The 20,668-nt window shown below is 41.3% G+C and overlaps 1 protein-coding gene across 1 annotated transcript; it reads left to right on the top strand.

Annotated features, from left to right (window-relative positions):
* Positions 1–1,486: 1,486 nt before the first annotated feature.
* ccdc80 (coiled-coil domain containing 80) lies at positions 1,487–20,431 on the top strand. The gene is made up of 10 exons (XM_026144280.1): positions 1,487–3,066; positions 3,183–3,380; positions 4,514–4,980; positions 5,352–5,690; positions 6,880–7,036; positions 10,285–10,421; positions 15,623–15,774; positions 17,162–17,265; positions 19,266–19,349; positions 19,533–20,431. The coding sequence occupies exons 1-10, from the start codon at positions 2,436–2,438 to the stop codon at positions 19,853–19,855; spliced, it is 2,592 nt and encodes an 863-aa protein (XP_026000065.1). The 5' UTR covers positions 1,487–2,435; the 3' UTR covers positions 19,856–20,431.
* The last annotated feature ends 237 nt before the right edge of the window (positions 20,432–20,668 follow it).

The following is a 20,668-nucleotide window of genomic DNA, read 5'->3' as shown; positions in this document are numbered from 1 at the left end:
GTCCAAATGTGATTCCTCCACTGTGACTTATGCATCTGAATCCCTCCTCAATGTTGGCATCCTTCCATACGGCCATCCACTGCTGCCTATTCTGGTTCTCTGAATGTATTAAAGATCTGTTGCACAGAACCATCTGGATGGAAGCAAAATACATGGTTTGAGGCCGGCAGTCCTGGGAATGAGTTTCACCTTGGCTCACTCAGAGAGGAGCGGCCAGAGGACGTTGGTGATTTCGGATACTGAGTGTAATTACAGAGCAAATCGTGGAGAAGTCTGTGGAGTTTGTGCACTGAATGCAGTAATCAGTGCTCTGTTTGATTCTGTCCACTGTGAATGCAAACAATGTCCCTACATAATGTTTTTACTTGTTTATAAGACATAAGACTTCTGTAATGGTAAGCACAAATACTCATAGGATACATCCATACTGAACCACAAATCCTGAAACTACCAGTGTTATGATGATCTTTTCAGTTGTGCTGTGCTTAGAATGTATCTTTATTCATAAGGTTTATGGGTAGGGGGCCAAATAACAGGTATATAAGATATAATTCCCTAAAAACATTATTCTACCAACCTAACTCACTAAACATCCTAAAATTGCCCTAGGAATCCTTTAATAAAAATAACACCAATCCAATACATTCGCAGTAGCACATACACAGAATTGTATAAAGATCATAAAGAGAGTTTTTGCAAGTTATGAAATGCCATACAGTGTTAATAACAACTGTTGTTTTAGAGTTTACTTGCAGTAAGCTGCAGAAAGCTTGCATTTCTTTCCCTTCACAAGTTGTTTCAATTTTTATACGTGTGAGAGGAATAGTAAAGTGGAATAAGCTCACAAAGTCTTTTGCTGATTTGATTGTGTGTATTTGTAATCAGATTTTCAGCATTTGCAGGATCAAGAAAAGTGTCATTACAAGTGGCAATGTCATCTACGAAACATCAATAATGCCACGTTGCTGTAATTGTGGACGGAAAGGACCAAAAGTGAAATCTAATCTAAAGCTGCATCTAAACACTAACATCACTCGAAGAAAGATGAAGATGGTTGTTGCATGGCATGATATATTTTCTGTGTGTATAGAAATGTGGCAGCTATTCCTTTTTGTTTATGCTGAGGTAGTATTTTGTCTTTGGGGTGAGAGTGGATGTGGTTTAGACTTGGTGGCTTTCTTTTCTTTACTTAGGCCTTAATTACAAGCCAACCTAGGAAACTTTCATAGAGGAAATTGAGAAACACTGATTTGGGTTCAAGAAACATCATAAAAGAGCAAGGGCGATCATTGCAGTTGCGTTATTTTGGAAATATTAATCTTTTGGCGTTTTCTTCTCCTTTTTTCGCAGTGACATTTAGAATAAGATGAAAGAGGCGGTCATGCTGTGAATTTAAATCGAATGAAAATGAGGAGGTGGAATATGCTGGTAGAAAGAAATCGAATTTGGGGGCGTTCCTCTTTCGCCTTAAAAGGGGGAACTTGACACTGTGTAAGATTATGGGGATTTCTCTTCCCGGAGATCTGGCCAGCAGGGGAGTAAACTTTTTCCTTTACTTTTTTCTTTCTTAAATCTTCCTCAGCTACTTAATGTGTTTTTGAGTGCAACCCACCTCATTCTGACCAGTTTCCCATAAAGAACCTTCCAGTGAAAGGAGTGTTGCAGAGTGAACTGGCAACCGAATGTCCCGGGGCAGGTCCTGACATTGCGTCGCCAAGAGTCCGGAGGCTGAGGTTAGTGTGGACGTTTCTGGGAAAACCTCTAGAGCTCCGATTTGCCAAAGGGGAGACCTGAGAAGAGGCAGATTCGCTTTTCCTCTGCACAGTCTAAGCGCAGGTTTCCAGCTCAGACTAACTGTCTTGCATTTTGAGGGATCTTCACTATTTCTGCAGCCAGAAGACTTATTGTTGTGGGAAATAAACAGAGCCCAAAAGAACTTTGACTAGTTGAGACGTAATTAGGGCGTAAACAAATTTTGCATTTTGGAGATGTGACGTGGTCCTTAACCTTTCACTCTAGGACTGTAGGATTTTATTGAGTGTATCCCGCGGTGATAGATTTTTTTTTTCTGAGCCACTTGAGGATGTTTGCAGATTATAACTGCAATGATCGACGCTTCTGATCTTCTGTTCTGTGAGTTGGAAACGAAAGTGCTGCTGAGATGAAGTTGTAGATCTGTGCTCTGAGCTCTTCTCGTGTTCGTATTGTTTGCCAGATTAAAGGCAGACAGCAACGTGGATTTCCTCAGTAGAAGTCATGCTCTGAAAGTGGTCATTGGCAGATTATGTGCCGATCCCGCGCGCGCTGCACTCTTCATCTGGAATTAATTGATTGTCACCCTCAGATGCGCTAAAGACGCACAGGTTCAAGGATCCACCACTGGATCTTTGCATTTACGGCAGTGAGTGTTTAGCCTACTTTAATTTCACACAACAATGAGGGGTTTTGTTCTCAGTTTAGCTTTGATATATCTGCTTACCTGGACCCAAGCCGACAAACAGACTCACCTCAAGCGGGTGCAACTGCGCCGACGCTTTCAGGGACGTTTGCGCCCTGGATATGCTTCGGCAATCTCGGTGCACAGCAACAAGAACGCACAAAATGTGCAGGCAGACGAGGCGATTCCGCTTACCGCCAGGTCGGGGAACCTGGAGGGAGTCAAGAAAGCAGGAGGCCGGTTGCGAAGGATAGGGACGAATGGACAGATTGGCTTGTCCCGTCAACTGACAGATGAAGGTACTCCAGGAGCCAGAGCCAGAGTTACCCGCATGCCCAGCAGCGCCGGGTCACCAAATCTGCTGGCCAGCTTTGCAGGAAAAAACCGAGTCCTCGTTATCTCGGCGCCCCATGACTCAGACGGCTACTACCGACTGATGATGTCACTACTGAAGCCAGATGTCTACTGCGAGCTGGCAGAAAGACACGTCAACCAGATAGTCATGTTTCACCAAGAAGGAGAGATGGGAGGCAAGGTCCGGAGAATCACAACAGAGGGGAAAGTGATGGAGGAGCCACTAGATACTGCACTCATCCCCAGACTAATGAACTTCCTAAAACTAGAGAAAGGTAAGAAGGTAGACAGCATAAGCCTCTGTCTCAACTTGTGCATGGGTCAAAACGTCATTGCAGGTGCTGATATTAACCATATCATATCCTTAATCTATTAATGTGTTGAACTGCAGGCAAGTTTGGAATGGTGCTTCTGAAGAAAACCCTGCAGGTGGAAGAGAGATATCCCTACCCTGTGAGGCTGGAGGCCATGTATGAGGTCATTGACCAGTCACCCATGAGGAAGCTCGAGAAGCTCCGCCAGAAAGGCTTCATCCAGAAGTGTAAAGGAGCAGGTGTGGAGGGACAAGTGGAAGAAGGCACACTTGCAGGTGAGAATGACCATGATAAACATTTTTTCAACATGTTTGTTTTCACAGCAGGGAAATCCACACTTTTTAGTTTTAAAACTTCTTAATTAACATTGAACCTTTCTAGAATATATCCATGGTGCAGTGATTACCACATGTGCCCTATAAACAAAAGATCTTTGGTTTGAGAGCTGCAAACAGACTTGTACGATCTTAGTGTCAGTCTGCAGCCTGGATAAACTGGATGGTTACACCAGGAAGGGCAGCCATGAGATCAAGTTGGCACTCAACCTTTCCTCAGGTTCTAGACCAGTTTGAATAATGTGAATAATGGCACTCAGGGTTTTCAGGGGGCTGGCAGCTAGATTTGTCAGCTGTTACAGTGTTCAGTGCCCTCCTATAAACTACAACAACTTCCTCACTGTAAAAACCTTTATGGTACTGGTAATGTAGAATATAGCTTTTACTAAGTAACACTGTCAGTAGTTCATTATAGTTTATTACTATCTCAGATTACTGCCTAAAAGATTCTGTGCCATTATAATGCATTGCCAGCTGAACCTTAACCCTACTCTTAGTCACGCAGTCTCTTAAAAACACCTCATACAGAAACAAACAAATTCTAAACACCAAATAACTGAAAAACTCTCACAACACTGTTAAATCCAGGATTTAAACCAAAAAAGAAAAAAAAAATTCCTCTTTGTAAAATTATGTTGTATCTTGCTGTTCATATTTTTTATAATATCGTTTACAGTGTGCAGCTGTACTCAGAAACAAAATTGAGTACAGTATATTACTGTACTAAAATTCCTGTAGTTTTACAAAGGTTGTTTTTTTTAACAGTATACACTGATGACGCATAACATTAAATTGTTACATAAGTACAATGTAATGTTACATTTAATGGAATCTGCTCAAATTAAATTTGCTTAAATAGTATACATTCAGTTTATACAAAGCACATTTTCCTTAGGAATTTACTATTTCAATTAAAAGTTTGAATTTGAATTTAAGTTAATCTTAAATTGTATTTATTTCAGTTGTGTTTTATTCAAAATTGTTGCTTCATGTTTATTAGGGTGAATAATCTTTTTTTTTGAGTGTATGCAAAATGAAATGTTTACCTGTGATCTCTGTCTCCATCTTGCCAGTTCCTGACACACCTACAATAAAACTAAACTCAAATAGCAAAACAACTCGACCTACTACAACCACCACCAGAACAACAACTACACAACCAACCACAACTACTACCACTACAACAACAACAACAACAACAACCCAGCCCACGACCACCACTACGACTACTACAACAACCAGAGCAACAACAACTACAACAACAACCAGAAAACCAACCACCACAAAAAGGCCCACTACTACCACCACTCAGAAAACGACCAGAGCTCCTACCACAGCCCTGTGGCTCCCACTGCCAAGAACTACCGCTGATCCATACTACTACAACCGCAGAGAAAGGGAACGGTACCCACCGAAAACCACCCCAGCTGGAGATAACCGCACTGACAAACTCAACAGAGATCCACACAGCCGCAAGCTACCCATCACACATAGACTCCCAAAGACCAAACCCACCAAGAAGAAGAACGGTGGAGACAAGGTAATCTGTAACATTCATTTTAAAGATAGATTTAATAGATTGACTTTGTATTTTAATGGGTTTCAGATTCATGCTATTTATAGAATACAAAACACCTGGGTATATATTAGTGCTAAAACCATACATTACATAAATTTATAAATAATATCCATGAGTACATATGCAGCACACTTCTTGCTGATTACTTTAATTGATTTTCATTGGAGCTTTTCAAATGAAATAGCTGTTTAGCAGCCAACATAACTCATTTCACCATCATTTTTTGTGTGTACAAAGAAAAGTTTACCACGACACCAGCTCAAGACCAAATCATTCTCACAGTGTTTGAATCAGTGAACAAAATGAAAAATAATATCTGCTTTTGTGCGCAGGTGTTGACTAACGAGTATGAAGACAAGTATGAGCCTAGCAAGCCAACAGCAAACAATCCAGAGGAGCCAGAAGTCATCACTGTTATCACTCCTACCAGGAAGGGAAAGCACGATAAGCATGACAAGAAGAAGAAAAAGAATGACAAGGGTGCCAAGAAAGCCGACAGAAGAGGAAAGCCAGGGAAGGAGGGAAAGATCGGGGGAAAGAAAAATGGAAAGAAGGCGTCAAAGTACCCGGAGAAAGTGGACTATCCAAAGCCCACTAAAAAGCCAACGCCACCACCAAAGAGTGCCCTTGCCTCCTTTCTGGATTACTTTGAAAACAGGAGGCGGCTGCTGGTGAGAGCATGACATAATACTGACAGTTCACAAGAGGCTCTTTCACCTGGCAAAACTCCAGGTTTCGAGCTTTGGCCAGAGGGAAATGTCAGTACTCAGAGCACCATCGCTAAGTGTGAGGACAGGTTTAACATTTTGGCCAAAGTGCTTATTTGATTTCTTGCCAAAATACAGATGAATACAAATATCAGACCATGGGCCTCTGATAAGCAGATGGCATGGACTTCTCTGCACCCAGCCAAAAATGGCTCCAACAGATGAAGCATGATATGTGATTTAATTTCTGATTTAGCATTACCTCAGTAATTAATTGATGTTGCCTCCTTTCTGTAATAATCTAAATATCTCCTCAGTAATTAACTGAGTTTTCTGTCAAATACAACTATCAGCCAGCTTTATGCTAAGCTAACTGGCCAATAGCTAGCTATATATATATATTTCCCAAACAACCTCGAGAATGGGATCAATCTCTTCATCCAACTTGCAGCAAGGAAGCAAATAAGCAAAATTCCCTAAAATCTCAAACAGTTTCTTTAAAGAAACACATCAGCACTACAGTAATGAATGCAGCTATAAGAGAAATTAAAAGACACAGCCATCAGCCAAACTCATTAGTCAAACATGAAATTAGTGCTTTTATTCTGGACTTCAAATTTTGATTGGCTTGATAGGTTTTGAGTTGGGAAGTTGAGCATTACACCATTCTGAGTCACTGAGCAGCTGGCAGTGTGGAGCAGAAGGAAGTGACCTACAGTTGGTGCGGCTCCAATAAGGAAAGACTTTGTTTTCCAAGACAGAGTACTGAAATGTTCTAAAGACTCACATCAGGACAAATCATTTATTGTTGATTAATTTTTCACTAGTCAACAAACAGGTAAGCACCTCTGTACCATTTATTGTACAGTGTCACTTCTGTATAGTGAAGTGGTAGGGTAGGTCACACAACCATCATCCAGGTATTTGAAAGACTGCACAGCTGTGAGCTAACAGACTGTGCGGCTCTGTTTTGCAGCCAGCATAGATTCTTATCACAGTGGTGCTGTGAACAGGCTGGGAAAATATGCCCCATCGTCCGCCTACAGGTTAATGTAAACATCACCTCTGCAGCACACTGTATTTGCACGCGCGCGTGTCACAGCATACACAGGATACTCTAACCTCCCTGTTTCCACTCCCTCCCTTCCTCCAGCTGATTACATCCCCCAGTGAGGAGCTCAGTATGTATGTTCAGCAGAGGGATGAGTACCTGGAGTCTGTGTGTGAGATGGCCATCAGGAAAGTTTCTATCATAACTATTTTTGGCTCTTTGACCAACTCCACCATGAAAATCGACCACTATCAGATAGGTAAGTAGTTCCATATGCAGTATGAGAGGGTTCAATACGTTTTTGTTTTTTTGCTCCTTGTTTTGACATGGTATATGCCACAATCGCTATTAACTGTAGCAAGTCTTTCAGTTGCTCAGCCAGGCACCTTTTTTGAATAGCTCATGTGGCTCTCAATTTGGAGCAGATGTTTTCCGGACGTGCAGCATTTCTCAACTGCAACATTTTGAAACAATGAAACATTTTTGAAGTTTCCAGCACTGAAGATGGATTTCCCAAACAGCCCTTCCATGCAGCAAAACACTGCAGTTAACCAGCAGAAGGCTGTAATTCTAAATCAAAGTCATGTTTCCGCTGTCAGTAAATCTTCCTTAGGATGACAGAGTCATCATAGATCCAGCTAAATGCTTTTCCTGTCATTTTAAGAGCTGCCGCTTTTCTGTTCTACTTTGCGAAGACACAGAATACTCACGTGTAGTATGAGGAAAACAATATTAAACCAGTAACACAACAGTGGGAACTTCTGTGCACCACACAAAAACAAACAAACAAACAAACAAACATGTTAACTAGAAATACAGAACAACAAAGCAGTTAGTCCAGGTTTATTTTTATTGCCCCGATCTACAACAACAGCCATCCCAAGTTGTTTTATATACTAAAGACCCTGCAATACAAGAGAGAACCCCAATGATCAGATACCAAGTAAACTGCAAGTAAACATTTGGTGAAAGTGGGGAGGAAGAACTTTTTAACAAGAAGAGATTTCTGACAGAACCACTTCAGGGTGAGACAGTTGGGCAAGTGAGGAGAAAGAGAGGAGAACAAGGCGCAACCTGCTGGAAAGAGAAGACAAATAAGTGAGCAGAGAAGCTCAGAGAGTTGTTCAGTGCGATGCTCAGAGTGTTTTGCAAAGTCCCCCATCAGCCTGAGCCCACAGCAGCATGACTGAGGGATGATTCAGGGTTTCCCGATCTAGCCCTGACTGGAAGCAATATGAAAGAATGTAAGAAATAGGATCTGTCTTTCTAGTCCTGTATTTCAGATCAGTAGAAGGCTTTGAGAGGCAAAGGTAATGTCATCTTAGATGAAGTTCCAGCCACATGTTCTCACTGACCTCACCACTAATCTCCTTCACAGTGAAACTCTTTCTCTTACACCGGAGGGTTGTTGATAACAATTGTGGTTATCACCAAAAAGGAAAGCATTTTCTCTCTACTTAGCACTGAAATAAACAGACTCGGGCATTCTGTCATAAATGTAAGTAAGTTTGCATGTTTTTAGGAATACAGTAGATGTGATTTGCCTTAAAATACCATTTTTCAGGGAAATGTTGTGTGAGTGCTGTCCATACTGAGACTGTGGCAAGGAAAAGTGTCTCCTGCCACATCTGCTGTCCTGTCCTTGTTTTACCTTCCTCACATTATGTCAAACTAAATGTGTTCAGCAGAGATCTCTGCTCCCACAGTGACATCCAGAATGTGCACCGACTCTGCCAAAGCCACAGTGTTTTGTGCTTCTCTGTGCAGGTGATACTAAACAGTGTTGACCTCTGAATTCAGTGATGTTAGATTCGGCTCATTTACCATAATACCGTTGCTTATTTTAGTAATTACACTTTATCTGTAGCTAGAGGTAGGAATGCCTTCAGCTTCCAATCCAAAATGTGATGAGTTCAGCAGCTATGAAGTACAGGAGTCTGTATAACATGTACCGGGAGAGCAAACCAGAGTGCATACCTTTCCTGTGCATCATCTCCTGTGGAGTTGATGTGTAAGCTGGAGACATTTAATTCATCACACCCACATGCACACAGAGAGCAGTTATAACAGTGCTTGAAAACCTACTTGTTCAAATGCAACAAAACTGCTGCTGTTTTTGTGAGACGCACTGCGTCATTTGTGCTTGGCTTCTATTTTGAGACATTTTATAGCCGTCTCAAACCAGAGGCTGCGGTTGATGTGTGTTAACTGCTCTTTGTTAAGCTTTTTAAGTGTGTCACTCAATGTGCAGATGAGGTTTTATCCAGACATAATGTTTTTATGTAGTCACATTGTTGTGGCCCACCTCTGTTGGTAAGTCTTCATTCATTTTAATTATGAAGGCTTGATTTAAGTTTAGGTTAAGCTAAGCAACAGTATGTAAATGAATCTCAAGAAAGTAAATGGAAGTCAACATAAGAGTCCTTGGAAGTGAGAGAAACTCACTGTGTGTGTGATCACAGTGCACAGACAAACAGCTGGTCCTTTCAGCATTGCCCCTCCTCTGCTTACAGTGACTTCATCTTTGGGTTGTAGCCTGGTCGGCCATGTGTATGTTATAGACCATATTAAAGAGTGTTTGCTGTACATATCTGTGTGTACAGTCTGTCCTCTGCCACCTACATGTACTGGGGGTTTCCTGACTTGATTGCTCATACACATTACACAGCAGAGAGTGGGCAAACCAGCCACCAAGAACACACTGTTCTGTGGTCCGTATGTCATACACACACACACGGAAGGAGCTATGATTAAAGGCTTTGGTCTGCATAAACACCAGCTCCATTAGACTTCTGAGACATCCAACCCTTTTAGATCTCAGCTGCTGTTTGTCCAGTTTGTCCCCGATTCATTCTGCATGCTTCAGTTCTGCTCTTCACTCAAGAGTCTAATTCTTAAACTTCTCAGACAAATTTGTTAAAGGAGCAGTTTTTTGAAATCAGCATAGATGACTAAACTACAAGAGGAGTAAGCATGTTAACTGGGAAACAATTGCTCTTCATTTTACGTTAAGAAATACGACTAACATGTCTTAAGCTGTTTTTGTATCTTCCCTGTACTTTTCTAGCCTTTTGAAGCCATAACCATTTGAATAATTGTCAGGGGGAAAAAAAACCAACATTCAGAAGATGAGCTATCACTTGGTGACAGTGAGAAGAAGAAAAAAAAAAAAATCTCCTTTTGAACAGGAAGAAACCTCAGGTTCAGTGAGAGGCAGCCATCTGCTGCAACCGACTGGCAGTGAGGGGAGGGAGACATGACAGAAGACAGATTAACCAATAGTGTGCAGTTTTCCTTCTTTCCCCAATTTTTCCAATCTGATATTCCAGGCAATATATTAGATTTACATTTGACTTTTGGACCATTTCACTAAGATTCCAAATATAATAAATGTTATGTTCCTTTGATTTTAACAGTTAATTGATTTTCTTTAAAGGGGAAATTAGTACCCTCTTTAAAGTAGGAAAGTAGATGTTGAATCTGTCTAATGTGCCTTTATTTCTCCAGAGAATGACAAGCCTATGAAGGGCCTTCGTCAGGAAGACCTGGTGAACCAGGATCTGATCACAGAGCTGAGGAAAGAGTTTGGCATGACCTACGAGGAGTTCTACATGGTCCTCACAGACACTGACATGAGAGTCAAGGTAGAGACTTACTCTTTCTAAGCAGTATAGGATGATTATGTGAAGGCTGTGGCTCTATAGTGTAGTGGTTTGCACATTTGCCTAACAGTGAAAGATCCCCATTTAAGTACCAGGAGGAGGAAAAAAAAAAAAAAAAAATCCCTTGACAGCTGTGTCGGGAAGAGCATCAAATACGCCAAATTAAACACAAGTATACCTTTTGTAGTGACTTGTGAATAATTTAATTCAGATTTAGGTAAATAGTGCCAGACCACAGTCTCATCAAGGCATGTTATATTGATAATAAAGGGGCTAGAATGCGATGGGCAGCCCCATAACAGAATGGCCGTGCTGTGTAGATCAATTAGCTTGTTGAATACTTAAATTAATGCGGTGTGAATTTGGAAAGCATGTAAGCAGTGCTTTAAGTGGCCCAAAAGAGGTGCCGGTACTCTATTTTTTTTCCCGCCTCCCCTGAGGTAACAACAACTATTGAATGGGTTTTATATACAACAGTCAACAGACAACCTTATACAAAATAATAAATCATTTTATTAGTTTGCGGATTTGCTTGAGCTAGAAAGAGCTACTGAACATAAATAAAATGTGCAAAAAGGTATTGAAATTTATTTTTAACAAAATGTATATAAAATAAATTATAAACTAATTTGTATTTTGCTCTCTCTCTTGAGTCACTGCTGCTATCAGCAGCAGCACTTGTAAAGTGTACCTGCAGAGCTTGGTAGTTCTCCCATACTGCTTTCACTGTTCTCTCACTTGAAGCAACCCAATGCACTGATAAACACGGCCTATCACAAGGAGACGTTGTCCAACATTGTGAGCACTCTCGGTTAACTCCCTTTGGTTTTTTGGTGATGCATGGCAGAGGGAGTAAAGCTGATCTAAGAATATTTTAAAGTGGTTGATTCCTCCTACCTCCTTCAAAACATCACAAACTGCCAGTTCCAGTCTGATTGGAACAATGCCAGACAAACAGGTAAGGGAATTTGGAACAAAGCTGCGCAGCAACTCCTGCTTTCCTCCCAAGCATCACTGAGGCTCCATCACAAGCAAATGCCAACAAATGTTCCTGTAGGTAGTGAGGGTCAAAGCCATTATTATGAAGACATCCTAACAGTGCTTCAGTGATGTCCTTTGCTGTGATCCCCTGCAGCTCAATCAGTTCAAAAAATATTGTGTCTGGATTTTCACTGGAAATAGCTGACCGCAGGCACACGACAAGCACAGACTTTCCACTTATTGTAGTGGATTCATCAATGAGCACACACAATTTTCTTTCATTCATCACTATGTCATTGACTACCTTCTTTTTCATTTCAGCTGCAATGTGATCCAGTATATTTGCACATGAGTTATTAGAGTGCAAAACTCTGCCCATCTTGACACCATTTAAGACTTGCAACTGGACATCTATTGGCATGTCTGTAAAGGGACACCCATGCTTGCCAATCTTATAAGCTGTTCTAAACACATTGAAGTTGAAGCGTAGTCAGCCTTTCTCATATCTTCATTGTGTTTTTGCATTGTATTTTGTGTTGCCTTCTCTTTTATTTCAACTGCTTTCTTGTGATAAATTGAGTCTCTGTGCTCTTTTATTTTCTTTCGTAGTGAGTTTTGTTGTGCAGCCTTGTCCCTTCCAAAAGACGAGATTAAGCACCCACTCCACTCCTGCGACACTCTCTGCCCTTGCTACATGTCCACGCGAGAACAAACTTGACTACACACACTACGACCCAACTTTTGATTTCTGCTGATCAGCCACTTGTAATTTGTGGAGAAATACCGGACTTGTGCTTGGGACCAACATTCTGGCCACTCATGCTCGCTAACGCGGCTGTTGTCATCGGTAGAAATGGTGTCATTCTCGTCCTCGGCGTCGCAAAAAGTGCCGTCGTCCGCGGCTGCGGCACTAGTGCAGCTTTCATTAGCTTGCGTCTGACCTGCAGCGATATCATTCTGGCTTGGTGGGGTGTCAGCCAGCGAGTCCTCTGATTCTGACCTTGTTCTTTTACTACTCAGAGTCTGAAGCCAGGAGAGCATATTAAGTGTTCATTGTTTTTGTATTTTAACCGAGCAGCTGTTTGCGCGTTTTACACACCCTCTCCGGACCACGTTGAGTTGACATGACAACGGCAAAAGCGACGCATGCGCTTTTCACTTGTAAAACACATTGGTGTATGGGTAATGTAGTCTCTGCTCTCGGTGGGACGAATTAGGAAGCGTGCTTGTGAAGGGCGCTCTGAAAAGCGGCAGCGCAGCCAAACGATTATAACAGATGTGCAAATGAGAGTACCGGTACGCTAAAAGCACGTTCTGGGCGCATGGAGAGGTGGCGGTACTCTCAAGAGCTATATTTAGAAGTGGCGGTACTGAGTACCGGCGCGTACCGGCCCACTTAAAGCACTGCATGTAAGTCAAGCAGTTTTTTCACTCTAAAATATAAAGATGTCCCCTAAATGAGGGGGAAGAAGGTGGTGTGGTGAGCTTTTTTGAGAACTGTAGTTTCACGCTGTGATGAAATTCTTAAAAGTTACATGTTTTTGGGCAGCTCTTCTATTTCACACCAATTTCAAGTCCTGTTGGAGGGACTTGGGAATGCATTGCTGTCAATCAATAGCCTCTCAAAGAGCCATATAAATATACATGTGTGTACCCTTGTCCTTGATCTAGCACAGCTGATTTAAATGGATAAATAACCTCCTCAGCATGTCTTGAAGTTCTCCAGAGGCCTGGTAATGAACCAATCGTTTGATTCAGGTGTGCTGACCCAGGGTGAGATCAAAAACCTGCAGGACACCAGCCCCTGAGGCCTGGAGTTGACTGACCCTTGTATAAAAGGCCCCAAAGTTCATAGGATAATTCTATTGGTGTTCATAAGTTTATATAAGTTTATCTACTGTTCATTTAATATTCAATCTTCTGTCAGTTTGGGCCAGCCCACCGTATGGTGACATCATCCGGTTAGTAAGGTGGGCAGTTTAAGGTCCGATGAGCAGTGTTGGTCCGGTGGGGTGCACTGATTCCTGCGGGATGTTATGTAAAACCACACACATACACATGCAACGGTTTTACAGCCCCAGAAATTGAGTCGTGACAATAAAGTGCCTCAGACCGAACCTCAAGCTCCTTCTTCCCTACTCTGCGACAATTTGCCCTTAAGTTGTGTTCTGGCTGACACACCGGGGTGACAGTAGTGCTCAAAGACTGAATCAGTGCCACAACCGTGCCTATCCTTGATATCTCCACTACAACCCTAATCTAGAGGAAATAATAATGAGAGAGAATAATCTTTAGCCTAAATATGAGAACTGTCATTAATGTACCTGTAAAGCTTGAAGCAGAGAGATAAACAGCTGTCAATATAGGCAAAGATAATGTGGATGGGCATACAGATATATCTAGTGTTCACTTGATATGTCTACACTTGGTTTCTACTCCAAATTAACTTTGTTTTAACTGTTGCAAGTGCTATGGTGAGATACCAAAATTAAATGGTCTTGTTTTAGTAAAGTGTTAAGAAAACACAAAACAAGGTGTTAAAAAAAATAAATGAGTAAATATATATTTGTAATGCATCGGTGCCCAATAAACATGCAGTGAGGTACATACGTGTAAGCTAAACAGTCTAAACATATGATGTCAAAACCCTGTGACATTCCAAACAGCCTCAGCTCCATGTTATGTTTAGGACTAATTAGTACATGCTAACAAGACGGTTAGCATGATAGTGATGTGTTGCCATTGTGAGTAACTATAATAGCAGGCTCACACTAACCTTTAGGCCACCATCAGTCTCAAAGAGCCTTTAACAAGCATTTGCAGTGTAAGCTCTTCTCAGTCAGCTGCACTGTAAATAGCTGACATGACACGAAGAGAAGAGAAGCAATGCAGGGAAATGGAAAACACTCATAAAAGATATCCCCCTGTAGATTAGGCCACGTAACATAGCCAGCATCGGTAAATGCTTCTTTTTAATGTCTGTTCTGACTCTGGGAAACAAATATTTGTAAAATATTGTGAAAGTGAAGGCAGTGCTGGGTATGGCTGTTACACATGTACATACAAAAAATAAGAAGGAACCAAGCAGAGCAACAATGTAACCAATGCAAAGTGCCTTTGGATGCACACACACATCCAAAGGCATTTCTTTGGAAACAGGAAAAAACACAGAAGAAGACCCAGGAAAGCAGACACGTCATGGTTATTTCAAAACTAAGTTACAGTGTTATTGGACAAGACTGTTGCCATGTAGCATATTCACCAAGACTGCATGATCAGCTGTGTCAAAAGTCCTGCCTTCCTGGAACATAGCCTTAAGGGATTCAGTCACTGAATTGTGAAAGACCTCTAAATATACTATGATATTTTAGCAGGGAGGATTTTAATCGTACTTTTTTACTTGCCCTTTCACATAGTCTTGACTAATACTTTTAAACAGCCTTGATTAACAGCACTGCTGTTGGTCAGTTGGTCCTCTTCCAGTGTTCACTGATTCACAACTTATCTGCTTACACTTCCATTAAATATTTCTCTTTTTCTCTGCCCTAATACTGCCAACATGGTGCTTTTACTAAAACACTGTTTAAATTTACACAACATGACATTTGCTCAACATCTGTGTATAAGGGTGTGTGTGCATGTGCCAGGATAAATCACCAGCCTGTTTTTCGGACAGATTCATCAAAGAGGCCAGTGTTCACATCCTCTGCTGTCAGCAGCAGAGACAGAGGAGTCTGTGAATGTACACGGATGTGGGTGTGTTTATTAGACAGAAAAAGGACAGAGAGCGCAGTGCAAGGAAAGGTGTGAAAGAATCAGAATGGCAACTTCAGCATGTCCTGAGGAAGATGTGCAAGTGTGTTACATTTTTGTGCGCGTTTCAGATGTTCGTGTTATGACCAGTTAGGATGAAATGAGATACTCGGTTTTGCTGCTTCCCAGAAGTTGTTACAAAGATTTGCTGGGATGTGATAAAGCCCACACCACATTTACTAACATGCATAACTTCATATAATCACATTACTGGAAGGAGTTTCACCATTTTCATGCAGTGGATTTCTATTTTAATGCCCGCTGTACTGTAGTGCTACTTATTGTTTTATTTTTTGTCGACAGGGATTTTGATTTATTTATTCTGTGGTTTCACCTCGGACTCGACCTTTGGGAGAGTATGACTGGTTCTTGTCAATCTTGTTTGTCAGCAATCCTTTGAGGTTCCCATTGCCATGAAGGCTGTATTTAACTACATCGACACCTTCTCCTCCCGAATGCGAGAGATGGAGCAGCAGAAGAGAGATGGAGTGGTCTGTAAGAAGGAAGACAAGCCCAGATCTTTGGAAAACTTTCTCTCCAGGTGAGGATTTCTATGGAAATATAGGGCATGACCAAAACACTGTGGATGTACAAACATTAAAACCTTTTTTTCTGACAAAAACATCATAAGAACTATCAGCAGGGATTTGCTGATATTCGCCCATGAGTGAGATCAGTAAATAAAGCCTGTAGACCCACTGATTCACTGATCCACTTGCTTTGAAAACCTTACATTTTAGCATTATGGTGTGGTGTTTTTGGAGACACAATTCAGGTTGAGGTTGAGAAAGTTATTAGCTAACACTAGCAAGCTTGGTTAATAAGCTGCAATCATAAACTGTTCGGGGATCACACAAGAATGGATTTGTGTACAGGAATACTGCTGTGATTGTTTTACATTTTTAATTTTGATTATTTTAGTCATAGTCTTTTGAATATTTAGTTTTAGTCATAATTTAGGCATCTGAAATATTGTAGTTTCAGTCTATTTCTATTTTTAGTCTGTTAAATATCATTGAAAGTGTAAAGGTTTGTTTCCATCTTATTTTCCTTGATATCAAATGTGAAATGTGTGCATATGCTCACTCTCCTCTTCCTCCCAGGTTTCGATATTTGGTCACATTTTATGCACAGGGCAATTACCTCTGATTGGGTCACTTCCAAACTCGTCCCACCAAAGTATCAATATATTCCATCGCACTTTTTTGTCTCGTGCACTAGTTTTTAGTTAGTTATTGTCTCCCTTTCATCATGAAAACAAAGGTAACTGACAAAAATTATGACAAAAATAATTGGTCAGTGAAAATAACACTGGATAAGAGCACCCATGCTGATGTAGCATTAACTTGTAGCTTAAAAATAACATGCACAAACCATTCCATGGGTGCAAGATTTCCATGACAAATTGAGGTATTCAGTACAGTTTCTATTACAACATTTTATTGAGATTGATGCCATATATAGGTTGTTCCCCCAAGGATCAATATAGTCTGTGTAGTTGGAATTACTGGGTGGTCTCATCATGGTGTGTCCACATCAGTCAAATATCTGTTGCAGTCAGCTGGACCACAATTAAATAATTCTGAGCAGCACTTGGCAGACTGCAGCAGCCTGCATGTGTGTGTGTTCCATGAAAATCAAAAGTAACAAAAACCCTGCCATTCCTCAAGCCTGAATCATTTCAGTCACATTTTCTCCTGGAGATGTCTAAAGACAGGCTGTCTTTTGTTGCCATAGAGACCTGAATCCCCCCCGAACACAGTGTAGAGATCTGGCAGGTTTTTGACCATAATTCCGGGTTGTCACCCTCTGGCAGTAATAGGGGGAATATGTAGCACACAAGCACAAACTCCTTGTCTTGGTACAGAGCTCTCACTGCGGGACCAAAGTGCCACTTAAATCCAGACTCAAATTTTCTGTGATTGCAGGTTCCGATGGAGACATCGCCTGTTCATCATCTCCGCTCCCAACGACGAGGAGTGGGCCTATCAGCAGCAGCCTTACGCCCTCAACAGCCAAGCCTGCAATCTGGGTGAGTCACCAGAAGTCAACCAGTTTCACTTTTCAGAGGTCACTTCAGTTGCTAAAAGCTCAAATATGCTCGCCACCCAAGCTCTAATTGTGTCTCTCTGCTGCTAGGTGCTGTTTAGGTGATGTAGGTTTTTTTCTCCAAAATCTGCTGCCTGCTGCAACCAAAAAACAAATCTATAAGAAACACAGTTGCAGGCTCAATGAACCGATTGTTAGTGTGATTAACACTTCTTAGTCTAATTTATCGTAAACGGTCACGATGTGCCTGTTCACTGTACTCTGTACCCTATAAGAAATGTTGTAAGAGATTGAACAACTGACCTTCCTATTAGTGGAAGATGCACAGCCGCCCATAACAATCTTCTGTTCCTGCAAGTCCGAAAGTACAAAGATTCATTTCCTGGGAAGAAATACCTAAAAGAGCAGAACTCTTTATGAAACTTCCCTCTGATGACATGTTTATTCCAAGGTGACCTTCTCTTCACACGGGCCTGTGTCATGTCCCTGCTTGCCAAAATGTTAGTCAGAATATTCATGAATATGTTAATCAAATGAAGAAGCAATGAAATCAAATGAACAAGTTATGTTTTTTTGTTTACTGCAACTTTCCAGACGTTATCAGCCTGTGTTTATGCACATGAGCACTATGTGTGTGTTAATGCATGTTCACCAGTGGATGTGGAGAAGGATCCCAGATGACGGAACTGGCAAAAAACTGAACTGTTTTTCTTTTCCTCCCCTGGCAGGAGACTTTTCAGCCGGCCGGTTAGTCAACTTTTCCACAGTAACTTGAAAGTTATTATCGCACATCTCAAAAAGAGGCATTTGTCTCAACTTTGCAAATCTCAACAACCTGACATGTTTGACAGGTTTGTGGAAGATACATGTAAACTTTAAATAGCCCACGGTGAACTTTCCTTCTCTGTGAAACCAAATAACTGCTGTCAGCAGGACTTTCTGCCCAAGATAAACCTCACGTTTTTGTTTTGTTTGCACAAGCTGAAGATTTTGGACATTTCTTCCTGGCTCCCTTCAGACTTTTGTTGCTTCTGCATATTCATACAGGTTAACATAGTCTGTAAAAAACACTAAATGGTCTTTCACGCGTATGAGCTTGACCTTGAGTCAGATGTTTTATTGGTAACAATCAGCCAATAAATCTACAATTACATTATATCAGTTTCTGACCTTAAGGGCTAGTGAACAAGATGACAAGTAATCTTTCACTGCCCTCTCTTTTTGAATGTTTCATGCCTGTTTCACCTTCAAACACACATACACTGTGTGTACACAGGGGCATTAAATAGGGGTTTATATTTAAGCCAAAGCAAATTTTTACAACCTTGCAATGATAAAAAATATTTTTAGCTTACTGTTGATCTGTGAAGCATTAACAGATTATCTATCATTTGTCCTAGCTTATAAAGCTCTCATGAAATATAACTTCCTAGAAAGTGCTACCATTTATCTGTTTGAGTGTACACTGTTTTTATTTAAGTCAAGTCAGATGATTGAAAAAATCAGCTTTTCTTGCTTTATCACTAGATCCAGTTTAGGTTCTACTGGGACTTTTTTCCCTTCGTGTGTTGCTCTTGGCTGGTTTAGCACCCAGGGCTGCCCCCTCGCTCCCTCATCCCACACAAAGGCCTGTCCTGCTGACTGGGCTGAAGGCCTGAGAGGTTTGATCCTGGTATTCAGCACTTGGCGCTCACCAAGTGAAGCCAGCGTTCTCCTGTGTTTAATGTGGGCTTTCTCGCTTCAGAGGAAACAGCTTTTTTGGCAGGGCTTTCTGGACCACCATCACATTCTCCTCCCTTTACCTAGAGACCAGTGCTTAGGACAGTTCCAATAACAAATAAGTAACAATCAGCCTAAATAAGCAGACTGATAAGGAACAGTTGGTCAGCATACTGCTGTTCTCATTTGAAGTCATGCTGTTGTCTAAAAATTGTTTGCCTCATTCTGATGTCTTTTCAAAAAATGGTTGCCATGGTTACACAGGCCTGAGGCACATCGCCATTCTGAAGCTGGTTGGCACAGAGTTGCCAGATATGGGCGGAGTCTTGGAGCTCTATCCTATCAATGGTAAGAATTTTTAATACAAAATAGTGAACAGATATATTTTCTGAAAGCTAAGGTCTCTACTTTTTTGGTATCTGAGTTCAGTGTGATAAGTTTAGAGGAAGAGGAAAATGTCGATGTGCTACATCTATTGTGAAATTCACTCTTTAATAGGTTGTTCCTAACCTGATCCTCTGGTCCATCCAGGGAGTGCTACCGTGGAGCGTGAAGGGCTCTCAGCTACCCTCGTGAAGGACATGAGAAACTACTTCCAAATCAGCCCAGAATACTTCTCCATGCTGCTGGTGGGGAAGGACGGCAATGTTAAGTGCTGGTACCCCTCACCCATGTGGTCCATGGCCATTATCTATGACCTGGTAGACTCTATGCAGCTCCGCAGACAGGAGATGGCCATCCAGCAGTGCCTTGGCATGCGCTGCCCTGAAGACGAATATGGTGGCTATGGTTACCATCATCATGGATACGAACACGGTTATCAGGATGGCTATCACCAGGGGTATGGTTACTAACAGGTGTGTGCTTTCCAATGATGCACACTGGCCTGCAGCTGGTCCTTGGTGCTACCTTCCTTTGGCCCAAAACCTTTTTGTGTCTTTCCCATCTCCCACCGGGCAGTTGGCACAGACGAGTATTTTGTAGCACTTAGTGAAGGGAAGAAAAATGCTTTCACATATCCAGTTCTTTAACATTCCCTATATAGCATAGTACGCTGCTTTATACTTAGCAGCGTCAGATCTGGTTAGTCAGTAAATTTATGGATGAACCTGAAGGTTCAAAGATGGATTGCGTACTTTAGTTTTTGCCGGGGTTTTTTTGTTTGTTTCAACTTAAAACATTATTGCATCGTCTGTCATCTCTAACTGGCTTTTTTAGGTCAGACTTGCATAGTTTCAGCACACACGTTGATTTTGTAGATAATAGAACATATTTATTGGACATCTGTTGCATTTGAAGTGCAGTTACCAATAATATTATTAAAAGCATCACATTATTTCTCTTTTGTAAAGTTTCTGTTGCTATACATTGTTTCTATTTATACTCTGTTTCTATATGGCTATATGAAAATAAACTTTTGTTTACTACCAGGTCCTTTAAATTATTTGTCTCACTTTCAGTGCCAATGCACTGCAATAATCTTTTGAGCAACACCTCCCCCTAGTGGCAAAACTGGAAAGATATTTCCAAGTATATTTTAGTGGTCATGTAATGACTGAAACAACCTGCCGTACTTGAAATATCTACAGTAGTTTCAGACCTTCTCAACTTACTGTCCCCTCAATGCAATCACATTTGCAAACACACTTTGTGAGTAAGAAGGGCTG

Source organism: Astatotilapia calliptera, chromosome 16, assembly GCF_900246225.1.
Source record: "Astatotilapia calliptera chromosome 16, fAstCal1.2, whole genome shotgun sequence".
NCBI lineage: Eukaryota > Metazoa > Chordata > Actinopteri > Cichliformes > Cichlidae > Astatotilapia > Astatotilapia calliptera.
Note: the sequence above shows the minus strand (reverse complement) of the source record. Positions and strands in the feature narration are given on the sequence as shown.